The 13,873-nt window shown below is 40.7% G+C and overlaps 1 protein-coding gene across 1 annotated transcript in view; it reads left to right on the top strand.

Moving 5' to 3' along the window:
* Window positions 1-12,471, top strand: part of LOC124605724 (general odorant-binding protein 56a-like) — a 29,764-nt gene extending 17,293 nt beyond the window's left edge. Inside the window, exons 3-7 of the mRNA XM_047137598.1 lie at window positions 2,866-2,918; window positions 4,332-4,367; window positions 4,556-4,670; window positions 7,980-8,050; window positions 12,286-12,471. Coding sequence (XP_046993554.1) covers window positions 2,866-2,918; window positions 4,332-4,367; window positions 4,556-4,670; window positions 7,980-8,050; window positions 12,286-12,321 — 311 coding nt within the window. The 3' untranslated portion in view covers window positions 12,322-12,471. The remainder of the gene's footprint in view (window positions 1-2,865; window positions 2,919-4,331; window positions 4,368-4,555; window positions 4,671-7,979; window positions 8,051-12,285) is intronic.
* Window positions 12,472-13,873: the final 1,402 nt, after the last annotated feature.

Raw genomic sequence — 13,873 nt, forward strand, 5'->3', positions numbered from 1 at the left:
AAGATGTTAAGTCCCATAGTACTCAGAGTCATTTGAACCATTTGAGCATAATTACGAAAACACGAAAACAAACAGAGAAAATACAAGCAAACATTCAACATCACCGTATATTTACGTACGAGCCATACTTGTTCGCTCTGTATAGGAAAGGAGTACTCCGTGCTGTGGAAAGCGGCGTAACGGAAAGGTAAACACAAACAATGCATGAGACCAATCATGTCTCAGTCTTATTTGACATAGCGAGCAGAGTGTAATCTCTTGTTGACTTTGACAACATAATACCACAAAGACGCCACTTGAACCCTGTTTTGCAGGGTAGAATATTCGGCCCCCTGGAAGCAGGCCAGGCCCAGATCGAAGTCTCATTATCCTGGGATGTGGCACAAAGTGTCATTTCGAAGCTTTGGCGACGGTTTCGAGAAAGAGAAAACATTCGTCCCAGGCCAGTACAAGGCCGATCAAGACTAACTACCCTACAGCAAGACCGATATCTGCCCGTAACTGCCGCCCGCATCTCGTGGTCGTGCGGTAGCGTTCTCGCTTCCCACGCCCGGGTTCCCGGGTTCGATTCCCGGCGGGGTCAGGGATTTTCTCTGCCTCGTGATGGCTGGGTGTTGTGTGCTGTCCTTAGGTTAGTTAGGTTTAATTAGTTCTAAGTTCTAGGGGACTGATGACCATAGATGTTAAGTCCCATAGTGCTCAGAGCCATTTGAACCTTTTTTTTTTTTTTTTTTTTTTTTTTTGAACCCATAACTGCCCGACAGTTGGCTCTAGAGCTTGCAGCTGCCTCAAGAGCTGCTGTTCTCCGACAAACTGTGTATGGAAGAATCAGAAAAACAGGTCTGTCTGCCAGACGTCCGACCGTGTCCGACCGTGTCGAACCCGCTCACTCAAACACCGAGCCAGGCCCTTGTATTGTGGAGTATGCAACATTCAAATTGGAGCATGACTGAATGGAGGAATGTGCTGTTCGCACTTGAATCCTGCTTCAGTTTGCAAACTAATTCTAGTCGCACATTACTTTGGAGACAACATGGTAACCGATACAAACCCGGAAACGTCGTGGAAAAAGATCGGTTTGGTGGTGATTGCGCGATGCTCAGAGGACGCATCGGGTTGAATGGCCGTACTGAGCTGCACATCTTCGTTGGTGGTCGGGGGAATACTGCAAACGCGCAGAGGTACAGAGATGAGGAGCTGCTACCACAAATTCGCCGTTTCAGAGCTGAAGTTGGTCCGAAGTTCCTCCTTATGGACGATAACGCCCGTTCACATAGAGCAGCTGTCGTGGATGAATTTCTTGAAGGTGGCGATATCCACCGCAAGGACTGGCCAGTGAGGTCCCCGGATCTGATTCTTATAGATCATGTCTGGGAAGTATTAGGGAAGCGAATTGCATCCCGTCAGCCTGCACTAAGGACACTTCCAGACCTCCTCACCTCTCTTGCAGAGGAATGGGATCGACCGCCGAGACAACTCTTGAACCATCTCATGGAGAGCATGCCACGTAGCTGCGCAGCATGTGTGGCTGTTAGGGGTACCCATGTCCGCCACTAACAGATTTTTTGCTGTGGAAGAGATTTTCCAGTAGTGTTATTTTCTTACAAACATCAATCTTAGCTATCAGAAGTTTTCTAGCATTTTATTTCGGGCACTATTGTATGTTTAATTTCTTGTGATTTAGCTGTGGCGTGTTCATTAATCCTTGCGACATTCTGAATAGGCAGTATACCTCTTTTCGTTATCATGCTCACCTTTTGGACTCTAGTATACTTTACGTTGCCTTTCTGGTAACAACAGTTTGCTGAAAACATTATTGGAACAGTATTGTCAATAATATCACCTATCTGAAGGAAGCTGCAATTGATCATTACATCAAAATGCGGACATACGTCTTGCTTTACATTTTTTGCGTTGTTGTTGTTGTTGTGGTCTTCAGTCCAGAGACTGGTTTGATGCAGCTCTCCATGCTACCCAATCATGTGCAAGCTTCTTCATCTCCCAGTACCTACTGCAACCTACACCCTGCTGAATCTGTTTATTGTATTCATCTCTTGGTCCCCCTCTACGATTTTTACCCTCCATGCTGCCCTCCAATACTAAATTCGTGATCCCTTGATGCCTCAGAATATGCCCTACCAACTGATCCCTTCTTCTAGTCAAGTTGTGCCACAAATTTCTCTTCTCTCAATTCTATTCAATACTTCCTCATTAGTTATGTCATCTACCCATCTAATCTTCAGCATTCTTCTGTAGCACCACATTTCGAAAGCATCTATTCTCTTCTTGTCCAAACTATTTATCGTCCACGTTTCAGTTCCACACATGGCTACACTCCACACAAATACTTTCAGAAACGACTTCTTAACATCTAAATCTATACTCGATTTCTTCAGAAACGCTTTCCTTGCCATTGCAAGTTTACATTTTATATCCTCTCTATTTCGACCATCATCAGTTATTTTGCTCCCCAAATAGCAAAGGCGCTAATGACCGTAGCAGTTTTGTGCCCTAAAACCATAAAAAAAATAGCAAAACTCATTTACTACTTTAAGCGTCTCATTTCCTAATCTAATTCCCGCAGCATCACCCGATTTAATTCGACTACATTCTATTATCCTCGTTTTGCTTTTATTGCTGTTCATCTTATATCCTCCTTTCAAGACACTGTCCATTCCGTTCAGCCTTAGCAGGTCTTTTGCTATCTCTGACAGAATTACAATGTCATCGGCGAACCTCAAAGTTTTTATTTCTTCTCCATGGATTTTAATTCCTCTCCTTAAAACCAAGTACTTCGTGAAATATTTTGCTCTTATTGTGAGTGAATCGAAAACCTTAAACTTATAAATTATTCCCTTTTTTCAGATGAGCTGAAAGGGATCATGATGATGAAAGTTCCAGAGAGCGCCAACGGCAAGGTGAGTTGCTTTCTGCTAAATCTCCGATATCTGCTTGCAACAGGACTTGAAAAAACGTTCACCCTTGCTCCCACCGATTCACAGATCTCTGTTTCTCAGAAAAAAAATTAGATTTGCGAAAACTGTAGAGAAATCCGGCACAACTTACAGTGAAGTTTAACTTCCGGTCGACGATGCGTTCTCGGAGTGCGTCAGAGCTTGTCCCTTTTCGTGGGATCCATTTAGGAATATACCTTAAGAGACTTACAAAGTATTAAGATATTTAGGAAACCAAGGAAAACCTACGTCTAGATGGCTCGATTGAATCTGGAGCCATGGTCATATTTCAGTGTCTTAAGCACCGCTGCACCTCGCCCATGATAATAAGTGGCATGTGTGGCTTAGGCCAAATAACTTGTCGTGAGAATCAGATAGGTACCAAATGGAACGAAGAAGTTAATTTTATCACGGGAACGCAAATTCAAGACGTAACCTGTTTGGGAGAACTCTAGGGCTACGCAGTTCCCCAAAAAGAAAGAAAATTTTACGAGATACTTCCGTGATTCAGTCATCAGTGTCACCTAAAAATAATTAGGAATGGATAAGTTCAAAGAACTATTGCACGGTTCTCGTCGACGTGTTCGTTCGGCATGACAGTTGTGTTGCGATGCTCAAAAGTCCCACTGGGAACTCAGTTTGTACAAAGCCATCGTCTACCCCATGACCTTTGCTCTTTTTAAAACCCAAAAGTCCGCTTTCACTGAATATTCCATGTACATACTATTCTCGTCCCTGTGATGAACACTATGATAAAACTGTAGCGATTTGTGCACTTGCAGGAAGGTATAGGACGTTGTTTCCCATGTAGCGTACGTAAATCAAATAAGAGGGTGATAAACATTGATGCTACTAAGAATACGTTGCTGTAGCAGTACGGTTATTGAGCGTTACAAATATAGTTGCAAGTATTTTTTCAAATAGTTTCAAACAGCGTATGGCAACATCTCGTGCAAGACCTGGTTAAGGAAAAGGATTTTCTGATGACACTGTGGTACAGATTTCAGAAATGTTAGCTCTACAAGTAAATATTTTATAACTACTGCGATATCTCCTCCTTTTCCTGTAAATAGCACGAGACGAGAAGAACGTGAGTGATTCCAGTGTGAATATCAAATATGTAACATGACATGGAAATACAGCTTCGCAAATTGCACTAGAATACAAACTCATGAGCGAGTGTACATAGATAATCACCAGTGACGGGAAAAAGGTGCTATTGTATTCCAGCCAATTACCGGAATACTGCCAGAAAACTCTCCCGTGTTCTTGGGGCTTCTACATTACAGTATTACGCATGTGGCCTTGATAAATTGCAACCTAAGGCAGTGTGAAACGCAACAAACAATAATTTGTTCGTTTTTTCTGTCTTTACAGTGCTTCATGGGGTGCGTTCTACAGGAAGTTGGAGTGGTAAGTAATCAGAACACAATGGCCTGTGATATTACTACATTATTCTTAAGAATTTTAAACCATCTTGAGCGATTTTCAACCACGTGCACATTAATTTTCACGAATTCTTTATGGAAGAAGCTTAGAATATATACTTCGAAAGTTATTAAAAAAAAGACAGCATAACAGATTTGTGAATTCATTTGTAGGTTAAGGATGGCAAGTTCGACAAGGAGGAGGCAAAGAAACACGCCGCGGCCAAGACGTCAGACCAAGATGAGTTGGAGAAGCACATGCAGCTCATTGACAAATGTAGCCAAGAAGGTAAGACAGCAGTACGTAACAAACCACTCAGCAGTGTCAGTGTTAAATGTTACTGCCGCAGATATTATACAGGTTGTTTCATAGTCCTTGCCTCAAACGCCTTGGGGAACAACTTTTGTTAGAGACAAGATGTCCGCTGATGCTTGCCAGTGACATTAGGTGTAATGCAGCATTAGCCGGCCCTGGGACGATGAGGTTTCACGGAACTAGCATGGTCTACTAAATAGCTTTGCAGTGTCTTCATACTAGCTATCGGAGTAAGCTGACAGAATGATTCTCAGCAAGAAAACCTTAAGAATGGGCGTCTTTATGCAGAGGAAGATATTTTAGAAGAGAATCAGGTCCTCAGCCTACCCCCTTTGTCACGGAGCTTATGACTGGATATAGGCAACACACATTTCATACATACATCGCAGAGAGCCTACGCCCTGGTGCTTCTCAGGGGCATAACAAATAACAAAAGACGCTTAGCGTTGTGGGAAGCATCAGCGAACATTCTGTCTCTAACAAAAGTTGTTCCTCATGACGTGATCCATCACCCCTACATGTCTGATGTAATACATTATATATCGATGGATGTGTAAACAACAGACGCAACGACTAACTCGACACTACAGGTCACGATATAAATGAAGTACACATGCTTACAGGTGTTCTGAGGTTCAAGAAGCACTAAGGTAAAATCAAATCATGCGTTAAATTGAGATGACATGTACTCCTTTCACATCCGTTCTATCTTCACACTAAACTCTATTAAGAAACCTGTTATTCTCCCCACTTTTCTGGGGCACATTCATCAGAAAATAACGCTCTTGAGAGAGATATGGCATTTGGAAATTGTACCAAAAATGCACTGCACGTTGCAACTCGACTTTCCATGTCGTTATCAGATAATTCACTTACAAACATCGAACTAAATCCTGTCATTTTCAAATCTTTTTTAATGTGCTCATACATTGTTGACCTACTCTTTTGCGAGGGCATTTGGTTGGAGGCGCTTGAACTGGTCGAGTGACAAGTCAGTTCACTTTCTTTATCGCGTTATTTTGCGCAATATACAGGGCCTGCCTTTGAAAGAAAAGTGCATTTCCATCAAGCACGTTTCCTATGAGACGTGGGACCTGCCAAAGCGTCCTCAAAAGGTTCTCATTGTCGACATTGTTTACCCTGCCTGTGGACGTTCGTGCCCCAACATACATGCCACTAAGCGCTCCTCAACGGTATAACTATGTCTGCCCACTTCAGCTATGGTATCAAAACTGTAGCACTGCAATACTGTATTTAAACAGTACAATACTGACTCCAATGGTCTCCGCCAACTTCATTTCAGTAAAACAAGTACTTCCCAAACTATACAACATCAAGAGGAGTACACGGATTTCCCAAACATACGGATAAAGAAGCATCGAAGCAAATACGATGAATGTCTTCAAACATGTGAATAACGACCTAGCGCAAAAGGCTTTCTTTTATCGAAATGATGTGGATCAACGCAATTTACAGGATATGTTTATATTTTTTAAAAAAGGTACTGGCTATCTAGAAATTCGGCAATGGAAGAGAAGAAGATGTCCAGGAGAAATGATTTTAAATTAGATTTAAAACTTGCTTTCATGCCTGTAAGATATTTTATGTTATTGGGAAAATGATCACAAACTTTTGTTGCTGCATATTGAACTCCTTTCATACCCCCTGACGTCTTGAATAATTGATACTGAAGGTCATTTTTTCCTTTGGAGTTGTAGGTGTGGTCATCACAGATCTTCTCAGAATTTTGTGATGGATTGTGACGAGTTTCGTTAAATGTTTGTAAATAAAAAAATAACTCCGCCCGAAAGGGCCGCCGCAGTTAAAATGTCTAGCTCGTTGAAGAAGTACTTACATGGCGTCTGTGGGTGAACACCATATGTTATTTTTACTGCTCACTTTTGGGCAATCAATAATTTCCTTCTCAGTGATGAGTTAGCCTTGAAAATTATTCCATTAGACATTATGTAGTGAAAATAAGCATAATATGTCAGGAGGTTGAGTCGTTTGTTTCCAAGATTAGCACTTAGAGGAAGAGCAAAAGTGCTTATGTGCTACCTCAATTCGTGGTATGAGTTTACTTGTTATAGAGAATTGTATTTTTTTTTTCTTTTGAAATTTAGGGACAGTCCATTTTCTGAGACCCATTCTGTAATTCTTAGGAAAATAACATTTCCCATCTGCTTTGCTGATTTCTCTCTACCGTCTGGAGAAAGTACCAGTTCTGCCTGTTCATTGTTGAGTGGAAGGTCATTCACTTATACAAGGAATGGGAGTGCATACATAATTTATACCTATGGGGCTCCCTTTGTGATTTCTCCCTACTCATTAAAAATTTTTTACCCATCCGAATTGCTTTGAATATTTTACTGCAGTCTTTTATATTCTATATGATAAGTATGATGCAAAAAGCTGTGCGTAAAGCCATCAGTTCCATAAAAGTAAACACTAATAAGAGAGTAACATGATCTACCCAGTCAAATTCCTTTGAAAGACCGCAAAACATACCAGCTGGTCATGTTTTTTTTTTTTATTTAAGGCTTGTACTATTTGATAACTGAATGTATAAATAACATTCTCAGTCGAGCAACTCACCTGGAATCCAAAATGTGATATGCTAAGTAAACCATTTCCACTCAAGTGTGAGTCTACTTCGAGCACATTACTTTTTTGAATACTTTAGAAATAGATTTCAGTAAGGAAACTGGATGATAATTGTTTAAGACTGTCTTGTCGCCTTTCTTGGCTAAAATGGCTCTGAGCACTATGGGACTTAACTTCTGAGGACATCAGTCCCCTAGAACTTAGAACTACTTAAACCTAACTAACCTAAGGACATCACACACATCCATGCCCGAGGCAGGATTCAAACCTGCGACCGTAGCGGTCGCGCGGCTCCAGACTGTAGGGCCTAGAACCGCTTGGCCACCCCGGCCGGCTCGCCTTTCTTATGAAGAGATTTAACAATTGCATATTTTAACCTGTCCTTGGTTACTCATCTTGTTGCCGATGTGACACATGACTCAGTTCCAAACAAGAAAGTAGGAACAACTATGTTCGTACAAAATATTTATCATGTCCACTTCCGTGTTTTGTTTTCAGTCACCTATTGATTGTGCCACACATATCTGAGAATCTTGCTAGTTTCATTTCTAAACTTCTATCATTTTCACATGTGATGTCATATGCTCGTGTAGAAGGTTACCGACAATTTCTTACAGTGACTTAACATTACAGGTTTTTGATGCAACGATTCACTGACTGCTCTGAATCTTGTTTCAGTCGATGGCGAGACTGACTCCTGCGGAATCGGTCCGAAGCTGATGGAGTGTATCAAGCAGTTTGCACCTGAGGTAAGGACCATTTGGGTAATACTGAACATGTTGCCTATTTACTATACTATTTTCAGCTTCGTTCAGACGTAATTTCTTGCCATCTGTTTAAAAGGATGTTCCCTAATAATGTTAACAGGAGACAAAATATCGTAGATCTGAAAAAGAGGGCGAATTAGCGAATTAGAAGAATTCAACGCCAATTCAGTATTTGAAATCCGATTAATTGCTTCGGGGAATCCACTGTATTTAACGTAATATTTATATGATTTGAACATCAGAGGGACTGCCGTCTTATGCGGACGTTCGTGTTTTGAATTGGGAGTGTCGCATACGGCTAGTGGAACGCTTCAGCTTGATACAGTTAGAGGAGTCTGATCACTTATTCTGAATAACTGCGGAAACTTTAAAACTGATACTAATCACACTACATGTGGCTGGGCCGAAACAGCAACTGTAAAGCATATGACGTAGTATCCAAGGATAGTTCATCCGGTAACTACAGTAGCAGTTCTGATCTTGTTTCTGCAGAGCCAAGGAAGAGAGTGAATGTCACAAATTAAATAGATTTATACGAATAAAACTGAAAATTGATGTACAGAGATTGTCAAAAGAGCTAAATACTAAGTCCCAAAAAATGTAATTTCTTTGAAACTTGTTATGAAATTTCTGAGTTAGAAATGCCGTTGGAATGAATACGACACTAGCAGCGGATATTACTATAGTTCAGTTTTGGAAAAAGAAGTTGTCACTGATATGTCCATAATTTATATAGCTATGATGAATGACTGTAAGTAATTTAGTGAGGAATATCTTACAGTTAATTTGGGTTCCAACAGAAATACGATACCTCAAACAGCTCCAGAAATATGAGGTGAACAACGTCTCTGAATCGCCCTGTGTCTCCCACTACACGCTGCCTCCAAGTGGCAATATCGCGAAATTCACTAACTGTAAGCCGTAGGGTCCCACGTTACTCGGAAAAGAGTAATCGTATATTTTTTAAATATTTCGAACATAAATTATTTTACATTCTTCTTTTTCAACTAACACACGAACGTATTTCTTCACCATTTCGTACATTTCTATTTCTTTCAAAGCTGTAATCAGCCTACCATTGTCTACCATAGAGAGATTGTCATTAATGCTGTTATGTTTATAGCTCAGTAGGTTTACTCTTAAATCGTATGATAAATTTTGTCTTTGACTGCTCAAGTTGACCTGAGCTTTAGCTGATAAACATCATAGTATAATATCTCTGTTACTCATTGTAAACGATCTGTAAATATTTCTTTAGATTATAAATCAGAATTATATTGTTTCTCAGAACTGTTTGAAGATGATGTACAGAAGTCAAAACAGGTCGTAGCCATGTGTGAGAGTGACTAATAAACAGACTTTGATGTATTTACACTCGCTTTCACTCTTGCCCAACTTTGACGAACACGAACTAAATATGAGAGACAATAAATTTTATATGTTCTCAGGACCACCACTGATTATAGTATACTGTTGTTTACATTGAGAGAGATTCCTTAATTTTCACCGCATCTGTATGAGAATGAAATAGAAAAAAAATTTTCACTTTTTATTTGAAGGAGAGTTAGTCCAAGCACTACTCACAAATAGTTGGAGATTCATACCTGAATTCGGAATACGAGCTGTGTCTGAAACTGGCAGCCTAAATAAAGTAATTTAATACACAGCCTGGTAGAATAATGTCCTTATTCAAATTTATTGAGGTTGTGCGGCCCACTCAGAAGAATCTGAATGCTAAAGTAATTACAAGCCAATTTAACTTGTTAGTTTCTCTTCATAGGATACCTTTCACAATCGGCAAAAGCTTCCGGAATGCAAGCTTTCAAAACTATAATGTTTCAGAATATACTTAGGCCTACTCATAGACATTTAATCAACTGTTAAAGCATTTACAACCTCGATGCATTCTTATAACGTCATTAATACGTTCCAAACTGTTACGTAATTACTGAATACCCTAGTTTTTAAATACAGGGTGATTCAAAAAGAATACCACAACTTTAGGAATTTAAAACTCTGCAACGACAAAAGGCAGAGCTAAGCACTATCTGTCGGCGAATTAAGGGAGCTATAAAGTTTCATTTAGTTGTACATTTGTTCGCTTGAGGCGCTGTTGACTAGGCGTCAGCGTCAGTTGATGCTAAGATGGCGACCGCTCAACAGAAAGCTTTTTGTGTTATTGAGTACGGCAGAAGTGAATCGACGACAGTTGTTCAGCGTGCATTTCGAACGAAGTATGGTGTTAAACCTCCTGATAGGTGGTGTATTAAACGTTGGTATAAACAGTTTACAGAGAATGGATCGGCCGCCAGGCAGCCTGTGACAGAGCACTTCATCACTGGCCTCCAAGAAGCCCTGATCTCACCCCCTGCGATTTTTTCTTATGGGGGTATGTTAAGGATATGGTGTTTCGGCCACCTCTCCCAGCCACCATCGATGATTTGAAACGAGAAATAACAGCAGCTATCCAAACTGTTACGCCTGATATGCTACAGAGAGTGTGGAACGAGTTGGAGTATCGGGTTGATATTGCTCGAGTGTCTGGAGGGGGCCATATTGAACATCTCTGAACTTGTTTTTGAGTGAAAAAAAACCTTTTTAAATACTCTTTGTAATGATGTATAACAGAAGGTTATATTATGTTTCTTTCATTAAATACACATTTTTAAAGTTGTGGTATTCTTTTTGAATCACCCTGTATTTTAAGCGAAGTCACATTTAATATATTACATTCTGCTGGAATCGTTTTTAGGAGAAAACAGGCGAAAAACAATGAAGGTACATGAACTGCAATGTACTTACTTTACTACGTATACAGAATAGCAAGAAATAATGTAAAATACACACTCGCTGAACAACACTCTTACGCCATTTTCTGGGCTGCATCGACGAATTTTCCCGGCTCCATAAGCTTCCAAAGTCAAGGATGTTTAATTTTGATCAAAATCGTAAATGCTTATTTACTAGGTGGCAGTGATCTAATAAGAAGAAAACAAATATAGAACATAATTCAGCGGTGGGTAGAGAAACTACAATCACGATATTTTCGTCAGTAATACCTCACGGATTTACGTAACATGTTTGGCATTTCAGTCATGTTTTCGTAATATTTAATCTCTGATTACATCCACAAAATATGTCAAACCCTTCCGAACATGAGAAAATACGTCAGAAAGTATAATGTAACCGTCACTGGAATTGTATAACATATGCTAGATGGTTGTCTTATGCAACAAATAGCAAATATAGTGAAAGTATGTTAGCAGGACATGAAGGAAGAAAATATATAAAACGTTCAAAAATTAGTGAAAATTAAATAAAATTGATCTGTACATTATTCAACAAACAATAAAAGTCAAAGCAAACACAATAGCAAATATCCCCTGCGACATGGATACCGTTTTCAGGGTACAGGTTCGCATATGCTTGAAGCATCTCCAATATGAACATCATGCACTAAAATTCGTTGTTCGCACTTTTGTAGAAATGGTACCACACTATCGACGTGGGCATGACGCCGTTGCACAGCCGCTCGTATTTATACGATCCGTCTGCCTAACAGATGAAGTGGCTTCAGGAACGTAATTGGGACACGTTTACTTTACAGTATTGTTACGTTCGCTCCAAGTGGAACGTGGAGGATATTTATGGAAGTACAATCCAACACAGTGAAAACTGCATGATAAAGAGAGATCTGACTTACTTCTTCGTTAGCACTTGGATTTCAGTTAGTAGAAAAGAGTTATACAAAGCAACTGCAGCAATTAAGAATACGTTCACGTTATTCAGATATGAATGCCACCACTTATCGACTATTTTTGTGTAATAGTTTTCTTTCCTACGAGATTCATCCGATTGGCCGGAAAGCCAATCTTTAAAGAAATACACTCAGATAAACGTCACACGACAGATTTTTGTTGTTACTTTTCGAATATCAGCTCGTGAAAAGTCTATACTGAAACGACACTTTTTCCTTCGTTGTGTCCTCTTCTTCTGTCGTATTATTCATACATCTGTCGTCTTCTTTCTTTATAATAAAACTAAGCCTTATTTGAGCACACTCTTTGTCAATATTGGAAGGACGTTTCTTCGTATGTCGATATAGGAGTAAGAGACTTGGCACTTGCTTCAGACCTTCACCTCTGCTACAGACTAACATTTGAATGCCTTATGTGAAGACCTGCCTTGTACGTGACATTTCTCTGTTGTGTTTGCAGTTTGACATTGCCCTCCCACACGCGCCGTCCAAATAAAGGCTGTGCGACGTTGAAGATGCTGAAGTCGACAACCCGGCAACCATGTGCATCCACACTGAGTGACATCGACGGCACCCAGACAAGAAGAATTGTTGATATCTGTACTGCTCTGTGCTCACTAAATAAAAAATAACTCTAGATATGAAATGCCAAGCAACTGTCGTCCACTTCGTAACCACCTTTAAAATGAACTCTTCAGGCAAAATTTCTCTATCATAATAGTACTGAACTCAAGATAACCGACTCAGCTGTATGGAGACATATACAGGCGTAACGGGTATAACTGAAGAGATTTTATACGTGGTACCTTAATATGCACACACATCCGTGTGGCTGTTGTTTCTTCTCTGCGGCGTATAGTCTTCCCACAAACAAAAAAATGGTTCAAATGGCTCTGAGCACTATGGGACTCAACTACTGAGGTCATTAGTCCCCTAGAACTTAGAACTAGTTAAACCTAACTAACCTAAGGACATCACACACATCCATGCCCGAGGCAGGATTCGAACCTGCGACCGTAGCGATCTCGCGGTTCCAGACTGCAGCGCCTATAACCGCACGGCCACTTCGGCCGGCTTCCCACAAACACATGACAAACTTTACGACCTGATGTTTTCTGCATGGCCGTAACTGCAGCACTACATGGACTACGCCTGTCAGTATAGACTAACACTTTTGTGTACACGCGTCCATACTTGAACAACTGAACTGCTGTCCCGGAGAAACTAAGCATAAATGGCTTGCTCTTGCCACATGTACTTGGAGGCAGAAGCCAACCTAAATACATACGACTTGTAATAGCTATAATTGTTAGTCTGCAGAAGACGTAAATACTGATGTAATGTTATTCTATAGACCGTCCTCAGCCACCAATGGAAATATGTGCACTTATACCCGTTATACCCCGTATTTGCAAAAATAATCTCCGTGGGCAAAGACCACAACAGTTGCTTTAGAGCGCTGTAAACGTTGTAGAACTGGTCATGTTACACTTGGGCGCTCACGTGTCTTTAGCAGTGAATTGGTGTGTGTGTGTGTGTGTGTGTGTGTGTGTGTGTGTGTGTGTGTGTGCGTGTGTGTGTGTGACTGTATGTGTATGTTGGTGGGGGGGGGGGGGGGGGGCAGTTGGTTGTATGGAATCAGCATAATAAGAGGGATCGCCGTCGAGATGTGGCAGAATGGCCGAAAGAAGCTATCCTGTTTGGACGGGCCCATGGCCACTCTGCCAATGAAGAAGCTAGATTTGTTGGTGTATCATTGTGGAGTGTCCAACTTGTTTACAAGTAATGGTGTAACAATGGCAGTCCTTAAGTATAGCTTAAGAACAGTGGTCGTAAAAAGTTGCTTGCCTACAGCGACCCGAGACAACTGCCACGCCTGTCAGTGACAATCGGTTTCAACCCCCGACAGGAATCGCTGCTGCCAGTCGATACAAGACTATCACAACCAATTTCCGACCGAATATTGCCAATGGAGCTGCGTGCAGTGGACATTTTGAGTCGGGTACCTTGCAGCGGCACTTAATGCTGCACTTCCCAAATGGGGCAAT

This window comes from Schistocerca americana, chromosome 3 (genome assembly GCF_021461395.2).
Source record: "Schistocerca americana isolate TAMUIC-IGC-003095 chromosome 3, iqSchAmer2.1, whole genome shotgun sequence".
NCBI classification, from domain to species: domain Eukaryota; kingdom Metazoa; phylum Arthropoda; class Insecta; order Orthoptera; family Acrididae; genus Schistocerca; species Schistocerca americana.